The 24,995-nt window shown below is 37.9% G+C and overlaps 2 protein-coding genes across 3 annotated transcripts in view; one reads left to right on the top strand and one right to left on the bottom strand.

The window, feature by feature from the left end:
- Positions 1–19,898, bottom strand: part of LOC140162550 (tyrosine-protein kinase receptor Tie-1-like) — a 36,175-nt gene extending 16,277 nt beyond the window's left edge. The window contains exons 1-3 of one of the 2 annotated variants that reach the window (XM_072185806.1): positions 19,733–19,898; positions 11,466–11,738; positions 4,665–5,063 (exon numbers count right to left, since the gene is read on the bottom strand). In XM_072185806.1, coding sequence (XP_072041907.1) covers positions 4,665–4,863 — 199 coding nt within the window. In that variant the 5' untranslated portion in view covers positions 4,864–5,063; positions 11,466–11,738; positions 19,733–19,898. The remainder of the gene's footprint in view (positions 1–4,664; positions 5,064–11,465; positions 11,739–19,732) is intronic. The other variant, XM_072185805.1, reaches the window with a different exon arrangement.
- LOC140161690 (uncharacterized) lies at positions 7,476–8,033 on the top strand. Its single transcript, XM_072184991.1, has one exon. The coding sequence runs from the start codon at positions 7,476–7,478 to the stop codon at positions 8,031–8,033; it is 558 nt and encodes a 185-aa protein (XP_072041092.1).
- Positions 19,899–24,995: the final 5,097 nt, after the last annotated feature.

The following is a 24,995-nucleotide window of genomic DNA, read 5'->3' as shown; positions in this document are numbered from 1 at the left end:
GAACAATATTGCATGACGTGGGAAAGTCCCAGTTTCTATAATAAGGTGAAGGTTGCAGCATTAATTATAATATAGCTGGGGAATTTCCAGATTTACCATTTTGGTATAAAAGAGAGAAGGGAGAGTTTCTCTCTTGGCAGAACTGATTTAGAAAGTGGTACATGCTTTCTAATGTGTTGCATAGTTTAAGTGCCTTCAAAAAGAGAGGTAACCATGTGAGCCAGTCAATTCACATCTCCAATACTGCGCTATTTAATACTCCAGCTATAAAACGAAGGAGGTTTTTAGTGCAACTAAGTGCTCTTCTCTTCCCAAAAGGGAAATAAATTCTTCTGTCGACTTGCTGAAGTCTGGTTTATGAAACAGCATATCTGTCAATACAGTGGATCAGTGCAGAAAAGGTCTGTTTCCTGGAGGATTTGAGTGATTGGTGAAAGCAGCACCATTTTTGGAAATTATCATCTGTGCTAGGATTTTATACGCAAAAGTCAATTGTAGACTTCGCTGAACAGTGATTTTCGCAAAACAAATGAAACAGGATATGCATTAGTCGTCCAGAACATTGAGTGTAACAGAACTTTGTAATCAACTGCTGGTTATTAAAGTAACAGTCCTAAACAGTGTATTTGATTGATTCTAAATGATTTTATGCATTTATGTTCATTTGAAGAATCATTGTGAAATCACACTTTATTTTTCATTAAACATTCAGATATTGTTCACTTATGCAAACAGTGTGCTTTGTTGTGCATTCTGAAGTGAAGTTGGGTAAAAGGTGTTTTTGGCTTTAAGTCATTAACGACTCGTAACAAAATATCTACGATGTGCTTCTTCTCTTTCAGTCCAAAATTAACTAAAATGTTGGCACATTAAAATTGCAATTTTCGAATATTACAAGCCCGACATCAAAAGTACACGCCATTGTCGTGCGGGCTTGTGTAAAAGTACAGCCCTGGTCATTAAATTGGACAAAATCTTAGAAGCTGTTTTATTTGATGAGAAACTGCCGGGCCTTTGTTTTAACATTGGGCCCTGGGGCCCATAATATTTGACTTATGAGGTTCATGTACATATGTTGAAGTATAATTCTTAAGTGCTATCAGTAGACTCAAGCTGGGCACTGTAGCTGCTTTATTTACTGAGTAACGGCCAGCCCTATGTTTTACCGTTTGGGGCCCTGGGGCCCATATTATGTGACATATGGTGCTCATATGTACATATAACAATATAACTCTCAGGTGTAATCTGTGTACAAACTCTGAGCCCTGAAGCTGATTTATATGGTGAGAACGGCCAGCCCTTTTTTTTAACATTTGGAGCCCTGGGGCCCATAATATTTGACTTATGGGGCTCGTGTACATATGACGAGGTATAATTCTCAAGTGCTATCAGTAGACTCAAGCTGGGCATTGTAGCTGCTTTATTTACTGAGTAACGGCGTTTGGGGCCATGGGGCCCATATTATGTGACACATGGGGCTCATATATACATATAACAGTATAATGCGTAAGACCAATTAGTGTACCAAATCTGAACCCTGTAGCTACTTTATTTGCTGAGAAACGGCCGGCCCTTTGTTTTAACATTTGGGGCCAAAATGGGCAAAAGGTACATCTACAACTTAGGGCTCATACATGTGCCACATATAAGCGCTAGTGCCTTTGTAGTTTTAGAGCTAGTCTTGTCAATCTGTTGCCCCTTATTTTTTCATATTTTGGGCCCTGGGCCCATAATATGGGCCTCATGTATACTTGTGTATATAAAGTACCCCATGGCTATCAGTGTACCAACTCAGCGCCCTGAGGCTGCTTCATTTGATGAGAAATGGCATGCTTTGTATTTTTACATTTGGGCCACTGGTGCCCGTGACCTTTGACCTCTGGGGCCAAGATGGGCAAAAGGAGGTATGGCCCATAAGTGTACCACATATGGGCCCTGGGGCCTTTGTAGTTTTAGCGTTAGCCTTGAATGATGTATTTCATGAAGGAGGAAATGGAGAAGAAACCACAGGATTCCAATATACCCGTCCATGCTTCGATACGGATATTTTAGTGTGACTTATCAATGCGAATGTCTTTGCACTCTCGTATTACCTGTTTGGCTACTCTTCGGATGCTACTGCCTATAACAGTTTCCGGGTAACAGTTTCATTATAACTTCACCTTTCACTTGCGTTAAAGTTGCAACGGAATACAATAATACTAGAATAACCTTTTGATGAAAGAACTAGAAGCTCTCCGGCAAAGTTTGTTTGGAGTTCTTCATTGAGTCACCTACGATCAGCACGAGTTTATGTGATTTCCAAATTTGTGCAGCATTCTTGATACAATTCAGCAGGATTACAACGACTCTTATCACCAGATAGGACTTCGAGTTCTACAGCATGTTTTAGGACATCATCAGTTGCATCTGCTTCAGATTCTGCAACATCACAGCGTGTATTGCTTTTGTCACTAAGAAACCTAGTCATACAGTTTGTTTGTTTGTTTGTTTGTTTTATTTTTTCTTTAACCTGGGACACTCAATCAATTGAAAACACAATTAATCATCTGTTCTTCCTTGAGGCACAGGGTCTCTGTGATGCCTATAGTTCCCATCGCGCGAAGATCACTATTTCTAAACGTCCCCTGATTTCATTTGACCAGCTATCACCACGATCCGCGCATTTTGCTATCAGATACTCTTTAGAAGTTCATGTTTAAGTAGCCAACACGTTCATGTGTAGATATGAACAAATATGCAGGCTTCCATCTGTCTGGATGTTTTGACTCTTTTGAAGTTCACACACTTCCCCACATTAGTGTTCCTGGAAGTCAAAGTGTGGGGAAGATCAACGTAGTCGTTTGGCGGACTGGGTAGAACCATCTTCTGCATAATTGCCTATATTAGTTTTGCTTGTGTATTTATACACAATTTTTATGATAGTTAATCTTTAACCAGGTTGATGATTGTTTGTATACGTGCTGGTCCATTGTTCAGAGAACAACGATGAGCATTATTACATTCGTTCCCGTATCGGAATTTGAAGATGAATTGCAACAAAAACATATTGTTTCAATTTTTAAAAATGACTTTTTTCTGCACACGTTGGAATGTTTTCTCGTTGTATAATATAGGCCAGTTTGTTATTTTCAAAACTCAACCTTAGTCCATGCAAATGCTTGTAACTTTGTTTGCAGATGTCGTAGCAGATCCAAAAAGGTTTCAAAATGTACAAAAAAGATATTGTATCTATCCATTTAAAAGAACTACTTTTTAATTTATTGATTTGCTTTAAAAGGCATCAGCTCTTTTTGAATTGTAAAGATATGTTTTGTGCGCAGTATGCATAGAGAAAATGGACTCAACGGGAGAACCTGTTTGCAAATAGCCTGTTTCTGTCACATCAAAGGTTTTTTTAGCTATCTCTCGGGATTACCCAAGGGTAACAATTTCACACCCCTTATAATCTTATTCTACACCACTCAAAGAGCATTCATCAGCAAAAAACCAACCAAACTTGAACTTCCCAAAACACTATAATTATTTGGTATGATACCTTTTGTCACTAAAACACTATTTGAATGCTATTTCAAAGTTACGTGTCGGCCATTTTGAATATCTCGAATTGCCCAAGAGTGACAATGGTAAACCCCTTAGAATCTTATTCTACACCACTCAAAGATCATTTATCAATAAAAAAATTTAAATGCCCAAAACAGTATTTGGTATGATACCTTTTGTCAGTAAAACACCATTTGAATGCTATTTCAGAGTTACGTGGCGGCCATGTTTAATATCACGGATTGCCCAAGGGTGACGATTTTACATCTACGTCAATCAAAGATCAATAATCAACGAAAAAGTAAACTTTAACTGCCAAAACCATCTAACCCCCAAAATATGGTGTTTGCAGCCGGACTATCGCGGGCATAAATATTTTTGCTCAAACACAACTGTGTCATTTAGTTTCCTTTCTTCTTTTGTTCCATGTGATGGAAGAGTTCAATGTGGACAATGTCGATAATTTGTTACCACTTTAATACAGGTAGGTGCAGAATTGGCGAATTAGCGCAATTTTAGCGTTACTACCGCTAATAATACTTATTGCTAATTAGCGATACTAGCGCTAATACCGGAGATATAGCGCTAATGGTAATATATAGCTCTTATTAAGTATGCGCTAATTAACGCAAATTACGCTTTATGAAAGCACTAATTGTGCTAATTAGCAAGTATTAGCGTTACTAGAACTAAAACTATTGGAAAAGCGCCAATTGCGCTAATTGTGCTAATCAGCAAGTATGCGCTAATTTTAGCGCTAGTGCAAGAGACTTCAAAAATGAAATTATGAATTAGCGTTTAGAGTATTAGTGTTAGCGCTAATACCGGTTATATAGCGCTTATTGTCGCTAATTAGCGAGTATGTGCTAATTAGCGCTAATTGCTCTATCAGCGCGTGCATAAGACTTTATGAAACTATGAAATAGTTCTTATTGCTAATTAGTGATTACTGCCACTAATACCAGTGATATAGCATTATAGCTTAATGCTAATTATATCGTTATTAGCATTAGCACTGGTGCAAACTCTCAGCGCTAACCATGGCGCTAACGCACGCACTAAAGAGCAAATTCCGCACCTTCTACCTTTAATATGGGATGCCATTTTAAAGACACGCTTACCTCGGACGACCAGTTGAAATATAGCATGTTTACCATTTTCTCTTAGGCCAAATTCAGAGCACTCATAAACACCCGCATCATTGACGGTGACACTGGGGATTGTAACACTCGTCAAGTTAGTCCAATTTGGAAGGATTCTACTACCATCGTATTTAACGTTATTGTGCCACCATCTGAGAGCAGACTTGCTTGTTTCCATTGTGAATGTCACAGACTCGCCAATGCTTACTGTTTGAGAAACATGTTGAGGGGTGACATCACCTTAATAAGAAGAATATAAGAAAAATTTAAGTACGTCATTATGCAGTCAGCTGTGAACAGACTAAGTTGTTTCCATTGTGAATGTCACAGACTCGCCAATGCTTACTGTTTGAGAAACATGTTGAGGGGTGACATCACCTTAATAAGAAGAATATAAGAAAAATTTAAGTACGTCATTATGCAGTCAGCTGTGAACAGACTAAGTTGTTTCCATTGTGAATGTCACAGACTCGCCAATGCTTACTGTTTGAGAAACATGTTGAGGGATGCAGTAGCGTAGCCAGTGGGGGCAGGGTGAAGAGTGGCTCCTGAAAAAAAAATGAAATAGAAAAGTGCCCTCCTACAAAAAAAAATGAATGAGAAAATCAGGAGGGCCAAAAAAAAAAGGAGCCAAGGAACCTGTTTTCCACCCAAATTTGCCAAAAAAATGCCATTTTGAAGTTAAGGTGAGACAGGTGTAATGAGAAATCCAAAAATCATCATTATATCAAAAATGTGTTTTTCATTATTAGACACATTAACATTATGAACTTTTGATAATACATTAAACAAAATTTTAAAAGTTATGCGAATTGGATAAAAAAGCTTTAAAAACAACATTTCTCTTTTCTTTCTTTTTTTCAAATGCGTTTTTTAAAAATTTCGTTTTTTCACCAAATTTCGACCTGAAAAAAAATGTAGCTCCAAAAGTATACCCACTATAATACAGTTTCATTGCGTATATCGCGGTGAAACTCAATTTGTCACCTGCAGAAAGAAAGTTTCAGGCCGGGGTCAAAGGTCAGGTTTTTCCCGGGTAACTAGCTTTGGCCAATGGCGTGATTCGTTGGTGCGTTTGTGGGGTCCAATCACGGCTGTGTGCTTGTGTGCGTGAATGTCATTCTCTGTCGATGAAGCATTGGAGGAAGATCGGTGAAAAAATTTTCTTAGGCTTAAAGATTTTCGTGCCGTACTTTGTGCATTTCATATGCACTTTACTTTACAAAGACAGTATAAATACCAGCTATAATTTCGTTTGGAGCAGAAAATTCAGGGTGAATTTCGCCGTAAACATTGTCGAGATCGTCAAGATTTTATGGACTAAGCTTAAAGATTTTCGTGCCGTACTTTGTGCATTTCATATGCACTTTACTTTACAAAGACAGTATAAATACCAGCTATATTTTCGTTTGGAGCAGAAAATTCTTTTCTGGAGTGTGAAATTTCGCCGTAAACATTGTCGAGATCGTCAAGATTTTATGGAATAAATGTACCTGACTTTGCCACTAGCGGACGTACATTGTACATGTACCATATACACATGTACAGTAGCAGCGTAAACTAATTAATTTGTCAAGATGTCATTGGGACTTTGCCAATACCGGAAGTACAGGTAATACAGATAGTATCAGCGTAAGCTTACTGGAAATTATGGGGAGAAGAAAATCAACCAACAGAAATCAGCGCTTAAATTTAATAGTTCTTCAAAGAACTGGAACTTAAGCTCAGTCAGGGGCTCGTAGTACACCAGGAGACCGAGGAAGGGGAAGAAGAAGAGTGAAATCGGGCGAAAAAGTACATGAAGTACCAATACCAGTCATACCAGTTGAACAACCACAACAGATACAACTTGTACAACAGTCAGCAAGTATGGCAGACACAGACTTATAACAGGTATATTGATGCTCAATATCTTGATAATAAAGTTACAAATGTTAGTACAGCATGGGGAGTGAATCCATTGTCAATCGTCAATCAGGCAAACAATACCAATAACGCATGTACTCAATCAATATGTTAACAACAATAATGCAAGTGCCTTGTCAATCAATAGGGTGACCAATAATAGAGGGTATTCATTACTACGTCATTGATGTGATTGCTCATGCATAAATTTCCTCCTCATAGGCTGTTGAGCCTAATCGGGAAAGAAACATCTTTGAAATGATATCACAGCGATCGTTATGTTATTATGAGACCCATTAATGAACGACGCTACCGCCAAATTCGATTGACATGTGTACTCGTGGGAAGCTGTGGAAAATTGAACACTCGTTGTTTGATCATGCATGTGTTTATGGTTCGGATAGCGGTTACTTAGCAACTCTCGTTTCGCTTGGGTTTATTGAATAATAATAATAACAATACATTTTCAATCAACAGGTATGACTGGTATTGGTACTTCATGTACTTGTATTTATTGCACAACGCCATTTTTCGCCCGATTTCACTCTTCTTCTTCCCCAGGGAACGGTCCTTGGGCCGCTTTTATTTCTGCTTTATGTTAACGATTTACCTGATAATTTATCCTCGACCACACGTTTGTTTGCAGACGACTGCTTACTTTACAGAACCATAGACTCACCAGAGGATTCTAATGCCTTGCAAAAAGACTTAGACAACCTTTATAACTGGCAAAATAAATGGCTCATGCGCTTCAATGCATCCAAATGCTATGTTATGAACATCAACAGAAGTAGATCTGTCACTCCCCGTACCTATAAACTTTGTAGGCAAAAACTCAAAGTTGTTACATCACACCCCTATCTCGGGGTGCACTTTCAGAGCGACATGGAGTGGGACACTCAAATATCACATGTCACCTCCAAAGCCAGTCGTGTTCTTGGTCTCATGAGGAGAAACCTGTACAACTGTTCAGAAAAAATCAAAGAAACAGCATACACAGCTCTCGTAAGACCCCACGTGGAGTACGCCTCGGTTGTATGGGATCCATACACCAAAACCCACACCAATAAACTTGAAAAAATACAAAGGAATGCGGCTAGATTTCTTAAGAACAATCATGAACGAACCCCAGGAACAGTCACCAAGTTACTGTCTGATCTGGATTGGCAATCATTACAACACCGACGCCAAGTTGCCAGATTAGCATTGTTATACAAAATCAACAACAACTTGGTGGACATACCCAGTGACCGGTACCTGACCCCTGCAACCCGGCAAGGCCTTCGTCATCGCAACAACTACAGTTTTCAGATACCATTTGGCCGCCTTAACATTCACAAGAACTTCAACCGCACCATAAAAGAGTGGAACACACTACCAGAATCAATCACAAGCTCACCAAGTACAGAAACCTTTAAGACTCACTGCACAAATTACATCTAGAACTTCTCAACCCCCCGCACATGCCTGGCTTTAATGCTCAATTAAGAGCCCAGCCAGAAATCGAGCAGAAGCAGAAGGTTAGCCAACACTAGTAATGTAAGTGCTGCTTCGTGCAATTATCCAGTAATAATACGAGAGCCTCGCCAATGAACAGTGTACACACATGTTACCTGGTAGTCACAACAAATGAATTCAAATGGGGCACTCAGGAATAGGGGTGGGGCAATTTAGTCAATACTTGGCCATTTCATGTGGTCGTGAATACAGCAACCATTTGCAATGATTTTATTTATGAACGGTATTTATTACATTTTGAGGCTATTAGGCAACATCAACATCAATAGAAAATAAAAAGTCAATACATACACAATACACAAAACAAAAAAAATTATAAGGCGCTTCTTACAGAGCGTACACAAAAAAGAGAGTAAACAAAAATAAGCAAAAAATATCAACATTCTGGATACAAATGACATTTAAGCATTTTTTGAAAGAGTTATTTATTAGCTTTTGGTAGAAACAATTTGCTGCTTGTTGTTCTGTTTTGCTTAATTACAGAGTCTTAACATGAGAATGTGTGTGGTAGGGTATCGTGAGACGTGCAGGGAAGAGCCAAACACAACTCCACGGCGGAGGCGATGCAAAATGAGGTCTACCAGGGGATAAATTAGGAGGCTCAAGACATGGAGATATAGTGGACAGAATAGCTCGCCTAATGTACAATGTATAAGAACCCCTTTCCCGCAATGGTAATATTGCACATAGGGACAAATGGTATTTTAAAAACGCCCTACATGGGAAATCAGGAACAAGGTGAAAGAGTGCTTGGAAGGGCTTAGGGCGCTATTGCCATTCACAAGATTGATCTTGTTGGGCTACGCGGATGAAATGAAAGAGGGAAAAGGAGCAAGGAATATAAGCAGATATGCTCACAAAGTCATTGTGGAGAACACTCACGTGATCGGCAATTACGCAATGTAGACAACAGGTCTGCCTATATTTGATTATGACTGTGTGCAACCATCAGAATTTGGTCTCCTGCAGTTAAGACAAACGTACGCGAATGCGATAGACTTTTTCAATGCCAAATTGCCAACCCTCATGCATTTTCATACCCTCCTGGATGAGCCAATGTTAAAAAAATCCGGATCAGTAAAAAGGGGGGGGTTGGCAATTTTTTTGGCATAAATGACAAAAACTTGTTTGGCAGTTTTTCTGTCCGAATTTTTGATATTTAATGTAATAGTGTAGTTCTTACATTAACTTAACCAGTTATTTCAAAACAATCATTATGTTTCTGTCAGGTAATCTTCCTGAATAGCAATTATGGCTTCGGTAGTCTAGTGGAGCACGCTATGTATTTATATGGAAAACGAAGGTTTCAGCCAGCCAATGTTTGCTTTTTCATTGAGATCATGCTTTGATCCAATTATCTTTATATTTGAAGGCCTCAGCTTTGCTAAGACCGCGGCATTTTAGTGAGCAACCTGCTCCGTAGGTAATCACGAATAGAGCTCACCACGTAGGTATTTTCATACCGGGTAAAGTTGTCTCCTTAATATTTATCTGGGCTTTTTATGAGTCAACTTACATGGACTCCAGGATGTCCCGCGGAGTTCGTCATGAGGTATATTCACATCAACAAAGTTGTCTCTTGCTTGCTTTGCCCTTTTGCTACTTCTAGGTAACCACCAGAAAAGTATAGGACAGCAATCGCTTGTCCAATTTTTTGCTTTTTATGAGTCAACTTAGTTGTCTCTGGCTTGCTTTGCCCTTTTGCTACTTTTAGCAATTTTGGGCTGCTTGTGTAATGGCTGATTCCAGTTTTCTTTGTTAACAAACATTTGGTTAATAAATTCACTGATCTTTTTCTAATGTCGACATGAGTCGCAAATTGTTGTCAACGTGTTGTTTTATTTCTGTCTGGGGATAATACAGTTTCATTGCGTATATCGCGGTGAAACTCAATTTATCACCTGCAGAAAGAAAGTTTCAGGCCGGGGTCAAAGGTCAGGTTTTTCCCGGGTAACTAGCTTTGGCCAATGGCGTGATTCGTTGGTGCGTTTGTGGGGTCCAATCACGGCTGTCGGTATTGCGTGCTCGACGCCATGCTTGTGAGCGTGAATGTCATTCTCTGTCGATGAAGCATTGGAGGAAGATCGGTGAAAAATTTTCTCCCACCCACCACACCCATTAATGGTGGAGGCAGGGAATATATTGATTGAAGAAAGAAAGAAAGAAAGAAAGAAAGAAAGAAGTTGACATGTTTTAATATACACTTTTCCAATAGAGGCGTAACATTCTGTTTCAAAATCGTAATTTTTATTTAAATTTATTTGATTATTTTCTAACTTTAAAAATATTTCTTTACAAATATTTTCCCTTTTCTCTAGTAGAACTTTCTCCAATTTGAGCCCTAGATAAAAATCTGCTTCTTTTATTATTGATTTAATTCCAGGATTTATTCCATCAGCAATATCAAGGATTAAAATCACACGTCTTACAGCAGATAGTTACTTGGCTTAGTGGTCTTACACAGTGCCTTTCAACCGAGCCATTTACAGCACAGACTCTACTCCAAAAGTAGTCGAGAGTGCTTAACCACTATACATAGTGGGGGCGTAATATTACAAGTATTATTTCACAGGTAGGTGGCTATCTTTGGAATTAAGAGTGCTCAAACCCATTACAGGTGAGCTTAGAAATAAATTTCAAAGTACAGACGCTCCGTAAAAAGCAGGGGCATCCAAAAGACAAAGTTGAGCCACTAAGCACCACTGATTGTGTATATGAGATCCCATGCACTAACTGCGGTAAACACTCTTAAGTTGGGGAAACGGGTCGCAAATTTGAAACGAGGCTTGGTGAACACCAAAACGAAATGGCCAGGGTGTCTAAGACCAAAATGAACTACACTCGTCAAACATACAAGCAATCAGCGAGCGAGCAGTCTAAGTCGGCAATTATACGGACCATGCGGTCCAGCAAAATCATGTCATCAACATGGACAATGCTAAAATCGTTTATACAGAGTGCGATGCAAATACAAGAAGAATCAAAGAATCCATTTGTACCAGGAGAATAGAACCTATTGTCATAAACAGAGACGAGAGGTCACTTCCTTAGTCACGTGTATGATCCTCTCCTGGCTGATAAAGCACCCTCTTCAACCGGGATACGTCCAACCGGAAGTAATGATCTATCATCTACAACCATCATTCTGATGATGCCTAACGACCAAGATAGGCGAAACCGTCAATAGTGAGTTAAATTTTGGTTTTGTTAAAAAAAATCATTTATAATGTTTACCAACAAACCTGATGAATACAAACCTGGTGAATCTATTTAGTGATTATTGAAATCTTGTTTAGTCTAGCACAATCATGACATGACATAATAATAATATCGGCATAATGTTAGGTTATATCTTACTATTTTCAGCCATTACTATGGTTGTTATCCTTGTCGTTTCTCCTTCTTTTTCAAATTGACAATGAAACGCCCCAATTTTTTTAACACCACCAGCGGAAGGCAAATATCTAGCTGGTAAGCCATCGCCTGTGCCTGTATCTGATGCTCGTCCAAATGATATCTCGATATCTGAATTGCCAATCATGTAAGCTCCGATGTGCATGCGATCATCTCCAGTGATGTTTATTCGCGGAGTGTTGGTGAAGCAGGTGACTTCCAAAACACAACTTGTCTCTACAAAAGTGAAAAAATACATTGAATATTCGTGAGTTCAGAATCAAATATCAAGCAAGAACAGTAATTCGTATAAATGGCCAGGAACGTAGCTAGGGTTTATGCCCGATTTATGGTGCCCGGGGCAAGAATATAAGGACTGGCGTCAGTGGCGTACCGTGGCCGCTTCAACAGCCCGAAAAGGTTGACCCAATTTTTTCGGTGGTTTGAAAAAGTGAAGAGCAAAAAATAAATAAATAAATAAATAAAAAATAAAAAAAAGGATCACATTTAGATGTATACATGTAGTACCATTTTTCACAATTTGTTATCCTTTTTACACAGCCGTTGACGTTAGTCACGGCTGTGTCTTTTTTCTTACAGGATCTTCTTCTTCTTTCTTCTTCTTTCTTCTTCTGTCGACCATTTTATTTGCTCTAGCACTGACATGCTTACACTGATTTTGACCTAACTTGGTCACAACCATCACTGACCATGCCCCTAAATGTCACATGAAACTCGTGGGGTCAAATGTCACGTAGGGGTCACAGAGGTCAAAAACGTGATTTCAACTCAAAATGCTATTTCTCCCACAAATTTTGCAGGACAGTAACGCCACTTGCACATGTGCATTGTTATTACCCAGTGTCTATAAATCATACACTTCCGGTAAAAAACCAAATTCCGTCGAAATTTTTTATTAGCTAAGAAAAACATAGGAGAGTGACGGTATGTGCACACATGAATTATGTTTACCTAATGTATATGTGGTATTTTTTTTATTTGGGGTCAAAGGTCATTAATGGGTCACTTCCGGTATAAAACGAAATACCTTCAAAAAATTTTATCAACCAAGAAAAACATAGCCCAATGACGGTATATTCACACATGAATTGATGTTACCCAGTGTACACGTGGTATTTTTATTTTGGGTCAAAGGTCATTAAGGGGTCACTTCCGGTCCAAGACGAAAAACATTCAAAATGTCCCTTCTGCCACAAATAACATGGCACAGTGATACTATGTGCACACATGCATTGACATAAGCCAGGGGCCAAAGGTCATTAAGGAGTCACAACACAACTAGGTCTAGTTCAAATTTTTTCCGCCCTTTTTTCTTTACTAATTCTTTTGTCGCCCTTCTTCTTCCGCCGCCCCTTCGTTTTGCCCCCCCTGCTTTTACCCCGGGGGGCTCGCACCCCCAAAAACCCCTACCAAAAAAAATCCGCGCATGGGCGTGGTGACGTGCCTTTCTTGAAGAGGAAACAGCCGACATGCTCTCGTAATCATGGTAATGAACAAACGTTGCACAAACATGTTAATAATTTGGTCATAAACAATGCGAATCTTCAAGTTGGCCTTTGATTAATATGTCGACTTTCATCGTTAAGGACACTGAATCGATCGATTTATACACACAACACAAAATTAAAGTCCGCACTAATCTAATCCGTCATAAATCTAAGCCTGCTTATTTTGTGACGATTTGATTGACCCAGTCATGTTCAGCATCTTGTTAGCCGTCGCCATGCGATCAAAAATGGAAAAAGAGAGGGAAAGAGAGAGAGAAAGAAAGGAGAGATAAGGAATAGAAAGGGGAGAGAGAGAAAAGGGAGGGAGGAAGTATGAGATTATGTCTCTCACATCATGTTAGAGACAGGGGTAAAATCTACAATAAACAACAATAATATTAGTTGATCATTAGGCCCAACAATGATGTTGGGGCAGGTGCGTTTAGGTGATGTGGTCCATGATAGGTGCGTCCATTTTCTTTATTTTACGAAATGATTAACAAAATGTGACGTGTCATATCAAAAAGAGACACTTTTGGGCAGGTTATCAGTTTTGAGTGTTTAACATATTTTACATACAGATATTTTGCTCCAATGAAATCGGGCATTCATAAGCAAAAATATTGAGGTCGTAAGTTTAAGGGATGTGTAATAGGCAGGAATCTGGTTTGGATTTCAGAAGGAGTGTGCCTGTAACAGACACAGCCACCAGAAAAAGGACCAGCTCAGATCGCGCGCCAAATAAGTTTGCAGTTCAGAAATTGCATTGTTTTCTCATCCATATATTTCCATCCTTTCTATTAATGTTATGTAAATCATAAAATATGAGTGCTAGGGCAGCTCCCCTGACGCCTCAAAGCGTAAAACTCATGAGCTTCCTGGGGTTCTGGCCCCTGGGCCCCACCAGGGGCTGATTCCTGGACCCACCAGAGGCCTACGGTGGCAGGAGGGAGGGGAGCAAAGTTAGGGGGTGTGAGGGGGATGTTCAGAAGCAAAAACTTTTGCAAAATGAAGGCCCAGTTGAAGCCACCTGGTGGACCATTTTTGGTACTATAGTATTATTGCACACCGTCATCATCCTTATATCTTCGTGTTAGAAATTGCCGTGATAGTATGTCGAATCCACTAGTTCAACAGCCACGCATGGCGATTTTGTTTCGCCGTGTTTAATAGATTCAGGCTAAGTATTAAAATATGATAAATATATATGCGTTTATGCGCCAATGCCACCCAAAAGCTTAAAGGACTCCTTTTTTACAACCTACGCGTCTATTTTTTCTTGTCAGTTTTTCATTTCAAGGTCCCGGCTGTGGATTCAAGGTCCCGACTAAAGCTTACCATATTCATTCAACACATATATTCAAATGCAACCCTGAGAAAAGGTTTTTATAAAGATCAAGTTTCGATACCATTTTAAACGTTCATAACTGTAGTATACAGCAACCTACAACAAACATGAAGTTATTTATGCACAGAGACAACTCGTGCAATTATTTTGATACCAAATTAAACATAATACACCCACTAATTGAATATTATAGGTTAATAACTGCGCATCGGTTATTTGGAGGGCATTGTGAAAAATCTAAACATTTTGCCTTTGGAACCGAGGAATATCCCGAGGGGCGCAGCCCCGAAGTGATAACCGTCACTTTTCACTTTTTTTAATTCGATTTACGTCACATTTTCTTCTTTTAATTTGACAATTTTAACTTTATCTGTCATTTTCCCTGTAAAAAATCGAATAGCCCATTAAGAAAATACCGCTAGCGACCAATCCCACTAGCGCGCAATCATGCGATGTCCAAATACGGCGGCCAGCGTCCGCGTAAATTGTTCGAACGCGTAACACGTCACGTAACGCGGTCATTGTAGAGCATCCTTTTAGCTACGTCACGAGACGCGGTCATTATACTTTTTCAATGACCTGCATTTGCGTCCGCGTATTTAAAAGTTATTAGAGAGCTTGCGAAATGACGTTACTTTAACTTTAACTTTAACGTCTAGAGGATTATAGAGGATTATAGAGGATTATGTATTCAAAAGCAAGGTGGTTTTGAATACATAATCCTCTATAATCCTCTAGACGTTAAAGTTAAAGTTAAAGTAACGTCATTTCGCAAGCTCTCTATTATCTGTGATTGGATCGCACTTGCTGCGTATATTAATGAGGTTATGAATGGATATCAATAATCTCCGCGCCGGTGTGCTTATGTCATCTAACGAGCAATTTAATTGGGACGCACATATGGCGTGATACGCGGAGGTTATGAATAAATAATATAATAATGGTGGAACAGTTGGCTATTACACACAAAACCATACAATAAGTTTTTTACAGCACATCTTCGGATCCCAAGTATCCAACTGCTTTATCCCCTTGGTCTAACATTAAGACCAATTTCCCCCCAAACAGTTATCGTATTATAGACTATGAAGATGATATACAACACCAAGAAATATGAACTTAGGTTTTTATTTTATCTAGAAATCACGCCAGTAAAATGTATCTTCTGAAGTTGTGTAATATTCCACTTTCTATTATCTGCTCTGTCAAAAGACTCCTCCACCAGGACTGTCGGGTCATAACTCTCAATAATTCACAGTGGATGAGAAAAGACGGGAAGCTCTACATTGAACATAAGTGCTGTTCTTTTTATTGTAACTGCAAGCCCAGCGAAAATAATCAGTTGTTTTCCAATAAAAGGGTTCCAAAGACTAGGCATAATTATTCAAAGATTAAATGTCAAATTTGATCTTCAGTTGGTGCTTCATCAACAGTATGATCAGGGCCAGGATTAAAAGTGCTATTTGAATATATAATCATTGTTATATTGGAAATTCTATGAAGAAATGAATTCAGTCTATCATCATCATCCACCATATCATAACAGAATAAAGGTTTTCGTCGAAATTTCACAAGTAAAAAAGATGAAGAACGAAGTCTAAAATTCGATTTCACAATTCCCAACAAAAACGCACATTTTTGTACCAGTACTGACATGTCGCATTTGAAGTGTATTACTGTTTGCTGTTAAGAAAGGAAAATGTATCGTGTTCGGTATCCAAATAATTGCATGAATTTACTCTTTCCAAATATATATTTTGATTTCCCCTATATGACGGTTCAAAATGGTATCGAGACTTTTGGGACACCTGTATTTATGGTTTTCTACAAGGGTCCAAATATTGACATTCTATCAATATCAATACCAGACAACACCATCATACACTAGATCAGGCTTCCTCAAATAGATTTGTTGAAGCGCCACATGAAATAAAAAAAAACTGCAAAGCGCCACTCAATGGCTGCGAAGTCGCCGGGGGAGTAAGAGGGGGGTGTCCTCTGAAATTTGAGGTGCAAATGACGCCATTTGGTGCAACATTTTGTACTATTTTTTAAGGATAACATGGGAATCGCATTGTTTATTGTTGAAATATAGAATATTGGAGATATTCCTGCAAAGTTTGATCAAAGGGTTTGATTTTTTTTTTAAAAAAAAAAATCTAAACGGCGCCGCGCGCCACTCGGGAAGCCACGGCGCGCCACATGTGGCGCGCGCGCCGCTATTTGCGGACCCCTGCACTAGATCATGTAGATAGCATAGCTGACAGCATCTAGTAGGGCCGCGCCTATGCGCTTGTCTCAATCCGGGTATGATGGAATGTATCATTCAATCAATACAAAGGAACAATACCGGGGAACAAAAAATCACAAGGCAGGGCTATTGTCCCTTTTGGCTATCGGTCATTTCAAGTTATGAGTTTTAGAATTGGTTTTGGTCACGTGGTTTCCTATTATCATGCCTAAGCTCTTGATTGACGTTATTACCGATATCTTTGTCTGTACCCTTTGTTAGAAGCTTAAAACTTGTAGAAAGCAGTTTCGGTTTTCATTTCAATTTGTTACATAATCGTGAGACCGCAGAATCTCCTGGTTTAAAGTTACTTGATCAACGTATACAAAAGAATAGTGCAATATTCACGAGCAGAGAAATTGATTTAGTCGATCTACATTTAAAAGCTTGGTTTAGATGCACAGCAGCATACGCCATAAGCCAAGTGTTTTTAAAATGCGTTAAAAAAAAACTTGATTTCAATGCTAATTTATTGCACATGCTAAGGAAGCCTGATTACCTTTTTAAAATAGCCGAGTGGGCGGGATTTCAATGAAATGTGTAAAAACTGAAGCATTAGTGTCTTCAGGTAAAACTTAAGGCATAAGCCATGTCAAAGAACATGCCAAGATCTTGCCAAGAACATGTCAAGAACATGCCCTATTTTTGCTACCAACGGGCATGAATTTTCGTGAATTTGGGAATTTTTGATGTGTTGTTCATGCTTTTTGTGTCATATGCGTTTGGTCAGAGCCTTGACATGTTCAGGGCATGTTCATTGTTAACTCATGGGCATGAATCGCGGTCAATGTCAAATTCTCTCCACTTCCATGCCCATGAATTCCTTATTCATGGGTAACTCAAAGGCATGAATCGTGGTCAATGTCAAATACTACTACAATGCCCATGAATTCCTTATTCAAAGGCGTCAATTACATTTTTCTGGGCTACAGTACTTTTTTGTTCTACAAAGAACCCAATTGAAAACCAATGGGGTTCTTTGTAGAACCATAAGCTTGAAGAACCTTTAATAAACCATTAACAAAAAACCCTCAAAGAGTTAGTAGAACAGAAAAAAGGTTACTTATCCAAGAAAATGATTTTAGTACCAAAAAACGGTTAACGCTACATATTACTTTTCTTAACTTTGTGAAAGTCCCCGAATGAATTAATTTTAATGTCCCTATGCCTATTTAAATCTTTAAGGTTTCAATGTTCTTTATAGAGTCTTATCTTGCACAAGGACAAAAAAGGTTCTAAGTTGCGCGTTTTTTTCTTGGAGTGTACCATAAACTTATTCTGTCCCAAGGTGCTGGGTTCACTATACTTCAAGCAATCCCCCACCCACATGTCAACAAGAACTGTTGTTCTTTATATACACAATGAATCGGAATTGATGACTGTTTTCCATTACAAAGGAGATCATTATTATGAAGTGCAGTTTTAATGTTTCAATTTCTATTATACATACAGTCATGTTTTCTTGCATTTGAAATTAAATTTTTGAATGTATTTAACTGTCACAATGACACATTCTGACAGAATATATTTCAGAGAGAATCATGAAACTGCAGATAAGACAGGATGGTAAAAATACCACATATATCCAAATATATGCACCCTACAATGATTCATACACTGATGAGGAAAAGGATGACTGGTTATGGGGATTTCAACGGAAGAGTGGGAAATCAGAGGTCGCCATCGGAACCGGGCATCGGAAGCACACCTCGGCCCACACAGTGACCACAATACCAACAGAAATTACAACGGTCGACTATTAAACACTGGAGCTATGTGCTCAGCATGGACTGTTCATCACAAATACATTCTTCCAACACAGAAAAAGGCAAATTTACACCTGGTATAAGTGGAATGACGTAGAGCAGGCATCACAGACCTAATAATCTAAGTAATAGACGGTACATACTGCAGTTACTGTCCGTTTTCCTATACATAATACACAGTGCTCTTTCCCATTGACGCGTGACCTCTACAAATAGCCTACGTTAAAAGAATGGGGATATGCCTAGTTGACGTCGCTGTGTGAAAAATAACCGGCCAATATTAACAGTACTCGTCTAAAATTCTAGACAATATAGTTTTGTAACATGTCCTAAATTTTTAGCTAATTTAGATGTTTGGAAATATTCGTACTTTGGTGTTTTAGGAATGATATGTAAACGACAGATAACACCAAAAAATATGAAGAAATTATTTCCAAACCGTGTTAAGTCTGCAAACCACCATGTTTCTCATTTTCAAGAACGCTGGTTAACAATAAGCAGAGTTTTGTCTCATTTCGTAAACAAAAGCCCACACAGAATTGTTCTCTAGCGCTCGCTTTATAATCGTTCACCCAACTGAAACTATAATCCCAGCCATTGCTCCATTGTACGTGTAAAAGCAGAAACATATGATGTGTATATTTAACCAGAGAAGATATGATTTAATCAGTTGAGCTGCTTTCAATGAGTGTTATCTTGGTTTAATAGCTTTTAATGGGGTTTAAGTCCTGCAAAGGTCGAATTGAATTCTACTGTAGACATGACTGCATCATGAAAGTAATGACGCATTGGCGTAAAATAGTTTGATATATTTGGAATTTGAAAACAGATTAAAATTACTCAGACCCGGAAGACCCACCTACCGCTAAATTTGGATATCCAAATAGATTGCCCCGCAGGGGAACAAAGAACCACTAACCGCGAAATATGTATACATCCAAGAAGCAAGTATACATCCTGCGAAGCCGCAGGCCCGGCAGGCCCGAGGCCAGAGACTCCCATACGACGACTAAACACTCCAAGTGAGTTCCAATATAGAAGGGCCCCGCAGGGCAAGAAAGGCCAGTGACCTTGACAGCATTGAAATGTGAGGACATCGAAATAGTGTTCTCACATTTTTTTACTGTCCTCACATTGTACATGTAGTATAGAATAATGTCCTCACTTATATTGGTTTACCAATACATGCTTACTTAAGAACACAGATACATAGGCCTACATTAATATAATTACTCACATCAAAAATATATTTTTCTGTTGTCTGCATCGAATATTTCAACAAACTTCAACAATACGCATATAAATTAAACAAAACTCACTTGCTATGATTTGAAATATCATGAGCACTTTTATGGAAACATTAACCGCCATGATGTACCCTTTCCTTGTCACCATAATATCGTTTTGGTTAAGTATAAGAATTATACAAAACGCTAGCTGAGCCGGACTGAAAGTAAATACTATGTATTGTTACTTGTATGCAATCACGTTATGAAGCGTCCTGGTATGAAACTTGTAAAATGACACACAACATGCACAACGGATTTAACTATTCATCCGATTGCACAATATTAATAGTTTCCGGAAAATTCAACTACGTGTATCAACTCACGTATCAACTGCATTCGCAAATAAATGCAAAAAACTGGTGCGAAAATGCACGTAAACCCAAATATGCAATATATAAATGGATTGCTATAAAAACGTTTCGGTAATCATACCCGAGAATTCCAGGTATGCCATTATCAGGACTCAAACGATGTTATAGCCATATTGTAACATTTCCATAGAATTTTAAAATGTTAACTTTTACTGTCAGATATGTCCCCTTTTAATTTTGAGCCGCTTGAACAATTGAGGTAAAAGCAAAGAAAATTGGAATTCACTACCAGCGCTAATGTGTGTTACTTCGTCGTTCGTGCTACGGCACGGACCTCTGATATGTGTATGACCGTTCCACACGCCATGTACGTACTGTATTATGAACATCGCATACGCGTTCGACTAATATTTCCATCGTAATGATAAACCGTCTTGTTCAGACGGTTTATTCAAAATCTCGGATTTTGACAAAACTACAGCATCTGAAGTCTTGATTTTTGCTGAGTATTCTTATTTTACTAAAGTACAATACTGAGTAGTACAATACAATCGTGTAAAAAAACAGAATTAAAAAAATACTGAGGGCGTCCTTCTCAGCAAAAGTTACAATATGGCTAGCTTGCATAGAGACAGTGTGACGTCATACTCCAGTAGGAGCTGTTGAGGCAAAATACTTGATTAGAACACTCCCATAGACATGCAGGGAGCCCAGCTGTGCACAGTTTGCACAGATATTTCTAAATTGAGCTCATTCTTTTATTTTTTAATATTTTTCTGTAATAATTTGAGAAGTTAATGCCAATTATATTTTGTAACTATCCTGCAAATTACAGCAACATAACTTATTTTGTTTTCCTGTAAGTGCGAGTCAAAATTGGTCCATCGCCACAGCTAGTGCGCTTAATTCCCAGTGGCTGAGTTCAGCACTGCTCAAGAATGGCACAAAATATTCAAATCAATAAGATCAGGTGAAAACCTTGGCCTGCTGAGCTGTAATTTGGCAGAGTTGCCAGTAATACCTCTATAATACCCTCTGTAAAAAGGTTAAAAAATTGAACAAGCAGATTTTGAGTTACAAATTAAATCACCAGCTTCCCTTTGGAATTTCCATACTCCTTTCGAATCATGTTAAGAAGATAGACACCTTTCTGAACATAAATGTGAAGTTTCGTGCTCATTCGATGTATTTTTCACCTGATCTCAACCCTAAACGTTTTCTTATATTTAGGCCTATACCATCTACAACTTGCTGCTGGCTATACCTTGTTTAGGACTTTCAAAAGAAGTACCTGAATGTGCAACCATAACTGTTTCAAAATAGCCCGCGAAAGTCATGCAGGTAACTCCGAGGTCATGCATTGAATTGGTTTGAATGAGGAATACTACGGGAACCAGCACCTTTTGTAAGAAGTCACACATGAGTGAAGTGGATAACCGCTATTGTTGTGAATGACAAAACAACATCATATCATTGGCAAGCTAATATTATAAGGACAATGAAAATGACTCCTTTTTTGAGAAAATAAGACGTTTAAAATTGATATTCCGCAAAAAACAACTTAAGCGGTGAGTTCCTTCGAACGAGACAGATTTGGCCTAGAAAAACGGTGACGTCATGAAATGAGATGTGCCCGCTATGAGAAAAGGGACTATAAACGCTCTCAATGGACAGAACGTATATTGTTGTTGTTCACAGAAAAAAAAACTCTAAAAAGTATTAAAAATTTAATGGTTTTTAAACATATGGACGAAATCAGCCGCTTCTTTTTTATATATTAGTAAATTGTGATATTACAATTCATATGTATATCAATATCATGAGAAATTTCAGGCCTAAAAAATAAATAAATAATTTGAGCTTAGAATTTCATCTGAGACTAGCATATAAACCGTAGTCCACAAACTCATGCAGCTATTATAGTTTCAGTTGGATGAAATATTACAAAGCAAACGCATAGTAACAAAAGTGTGCATATTGTTATGCAGCATTGTTATGGTAAATGATAGTACAACTCATTGTTGCTAATGTCAAACTTGTCAAAGTGATTGTTATTGTATGATGAGAGCATGGTATAGTGTCCGCTTCATTTACCTACGTCATCAGCCAAACGGGGGAGAACACATACGCTTCAAACGGGGGAAGAACACGTACGAGGCTGAACTTTACTCACACAATTTCTCCTTTTTCAGGAGAAATACGCATAAAATAATTGCAACAAGTGTCAACTTATAATGTAATAATTATTCTCTTCAAATAGAGATAAACTTCTTTTTGCAATAGACCTGACCTTTAAGATTTTGTTTGCATATAGAGGAATCCAAATTCACGCATTCCTACACCTGACTAGCAGCCTTTAGTTGGGTAGCCGTCGGCTACTACACCACATTTCGCCATAATACATTCTAGAAACGCTTGCTGTTAGAATAAGAAAAATTTTAATGCTAATTTATTGCACATTCTTGGGAAGCGTTACCTTTTTAAAATAACCGAGTGAGAGGTTTTTCAAGAAAATATTTTTCCTGTCAAAACTGAAGCATCCTCTGTATAAAAGAAAATATGAATATTAACTACACATCATATATAACGATTCGTGATACCCAATTGTGGCACAGTTGATGTCGTTTAAGAGCCAGAGAATTTTATTTCAATTTTATATACGCCAAAATATTTTTTTAATTGAGCAAGAATAAGGATAGAAAAAACGTTGAAAAAACTATGTGAATATTACATTAGACCCAACGAAAGATTACTGTTTCGTTTTTATGGTAATCTAATCTTTTATTTCCTGAAAAAACATTTTGGGTCTAATGTCGAATATTCACATACTTGATCAAAACATCGAACGTGTATACAAGAAAATGGTAGGTTTTCGTCTATAGTATTTTACTGACCATGGAAATGTACTGAGACACAAGCACGTGTCAAAATCGATATAATGTATTGTCCATATAGACGCTCAGTTATCACGTATATTGTTGGATTTTTTTTTGTATAATACACGCAGTTAACAACAATTGAGCGCTAATAATACACATAAATGTTTTTAGGCAAATAAAATTCCAAAATATGGTACGTTTTCTGCCTTTGCTTGTCACGTGGTAGGCCTATGTTGAAGTTGCGATTATATCTTCAAATAAGTTTCAAATGAATTCCAACAAGACAAGTGGCAGAGTGGTCTAAGGCGCTGGGTTCATAGTGTGTCCAAAGCAGTCCGCCGCCATGAGTTCGAACCCCGCCTGCGCCAATCTTTAATGAAGTAAAATTAAAATTAAAATTTTACTTTAAAAAAATTTCATATTGGGGAAATATGACTGGCAGAATTTATGTATGGCGTGGAGTGGTGTGGTCGGCTACAATGCACTCAAAATGTGAAATGATTCGGCCTTGGTGGAAATTTTAAACTGCATTCCATCACCCGTTTTACACCTTCCGCGAATCACAGGTAGACAAAAGAATAACACAATACAGTTCCCTTCGACAAAACACACAGCATGGTCTATTCGCTGTTGAAATGACATAATAATTGGATTAACTACACGCGGTATCTATGCACTGACGTACTTGCGAACAAAAGGATTATGTATATGAATAGATGCGACGGGATTACCTGCGGAATTATCTCCATTATATATACAGGGTGAGTCAAAAAAAGTGCAATAGAGAATAGAATCCATTTTTATTTAAGAACCAATTTGAACTTTTTAGGTTTTAAAACATTTTATAAATGATATATCCATTAGTGACCTTGTGTGAAAAAACCAAGGAATTAGCATTTACCGTTTTGTTTTTATGACACATTTTTTAGCGATACCCAATTTTAATGTTTGTCCAAGAAACATCTAAAATTTGAATGTCAGCCCACTCTGTGTAAGGTAGATTTGGAACAACTGCTATTTTCTTAACCTCATTGGCATTGAAATAAAATGGAGCACCCAAATTGTTATTGTCCTTGGTCTTGTTTAAGGAAAAGAAACATTATTTGTTGTTATTTTCATTTCACATTGATTTTAAAGATGTTTATTCTCTATCAAAAACATACACAGATTTTTCAAATGTCGAATGCATTATAAAATATCCAGTAAGTTAGACATATTGGGATTAAAAAACTGGAGTTGGAGTCGAGTGAGGTATGAAAGACTTAAAGTAATGTTAGAAAGTTTGTTTGAACAGAAAAAAAAATAAAATAACGCAAAAATCAACATTATTTAAATTAAAGTCAGTTTCAGAGCTGAATGCCTTTATCGTGCATTGTGTGCTCTCATTCAAAATACATGGTACCTCGTGGACAAGTAATGAAATTGGGTGTCGCAGCAAAAGGACTCATAAAAATTAAACTGTAGATGTGATTGACTTCATTTTTTCACATCAGGTGACTATAAAGTGTGGAATTTATAGAAACTTCCAATAATTGGAAAGTTCAACGTGGTTCTTACATAAATATCGATTCTTTGCTCTATTGCACTTTTTTTTTACTCACCCTGTATTATTAGCTATTATTCTATTAACCCTCCTCGTCCTTGCATCTTCTCTAGATGTTAGGCGGCTTTTATTTGCACAATTGGACGCTCAAAACACCAGGTTGGTGCTACCGGCTACCCAAAGATGTCCGACCAAATCCTGACCATGACTTGGCTACTTGGATTCGTCTATACTAATTGGTCATATTAAACCCAATAACATTAAAATTTTTGGTTGTGAAAAAAAGTTCACCTTTGATTTTGTGCCATATCGGCCATCTTGGATGATTTTTGGCAAATGTTCTCTAAATGAATGATTTCAATGCCAGTGGTTTGAAAAAATAATTTATGCCATTGACTAGTAAAGTGCCATTTCATAAGAAACCCCTTTGATACTTTCACAATAATGCTTGTTTCATATTTGCATATATGTTAAAATAAAGAAATATATAAAGGTAAATATATGCTTATGCCAATTTTGCTCCCAATTGCTATTTTTGGACTTTATTTTGGATTTTATTT

Source organism: Amphiura filiformis, chromosome 10 (genome assembly GCF_039555335.1).
Source record: "Amphiura filiformis chromosome 10, Afil_fr2py, whole genome shotgun sequence".
Classification (NCBI taxonomy): domain Eukaryota; kingdom Metazoa; phylum Echinodermata; class Ophiuroidea; order Amphilepidida; family Amphiuridae; genus Amphiura; species Amphiura filiformis.
This window is presented reverse-complemented; position numbering and strand designations above follow the sequence as displayed.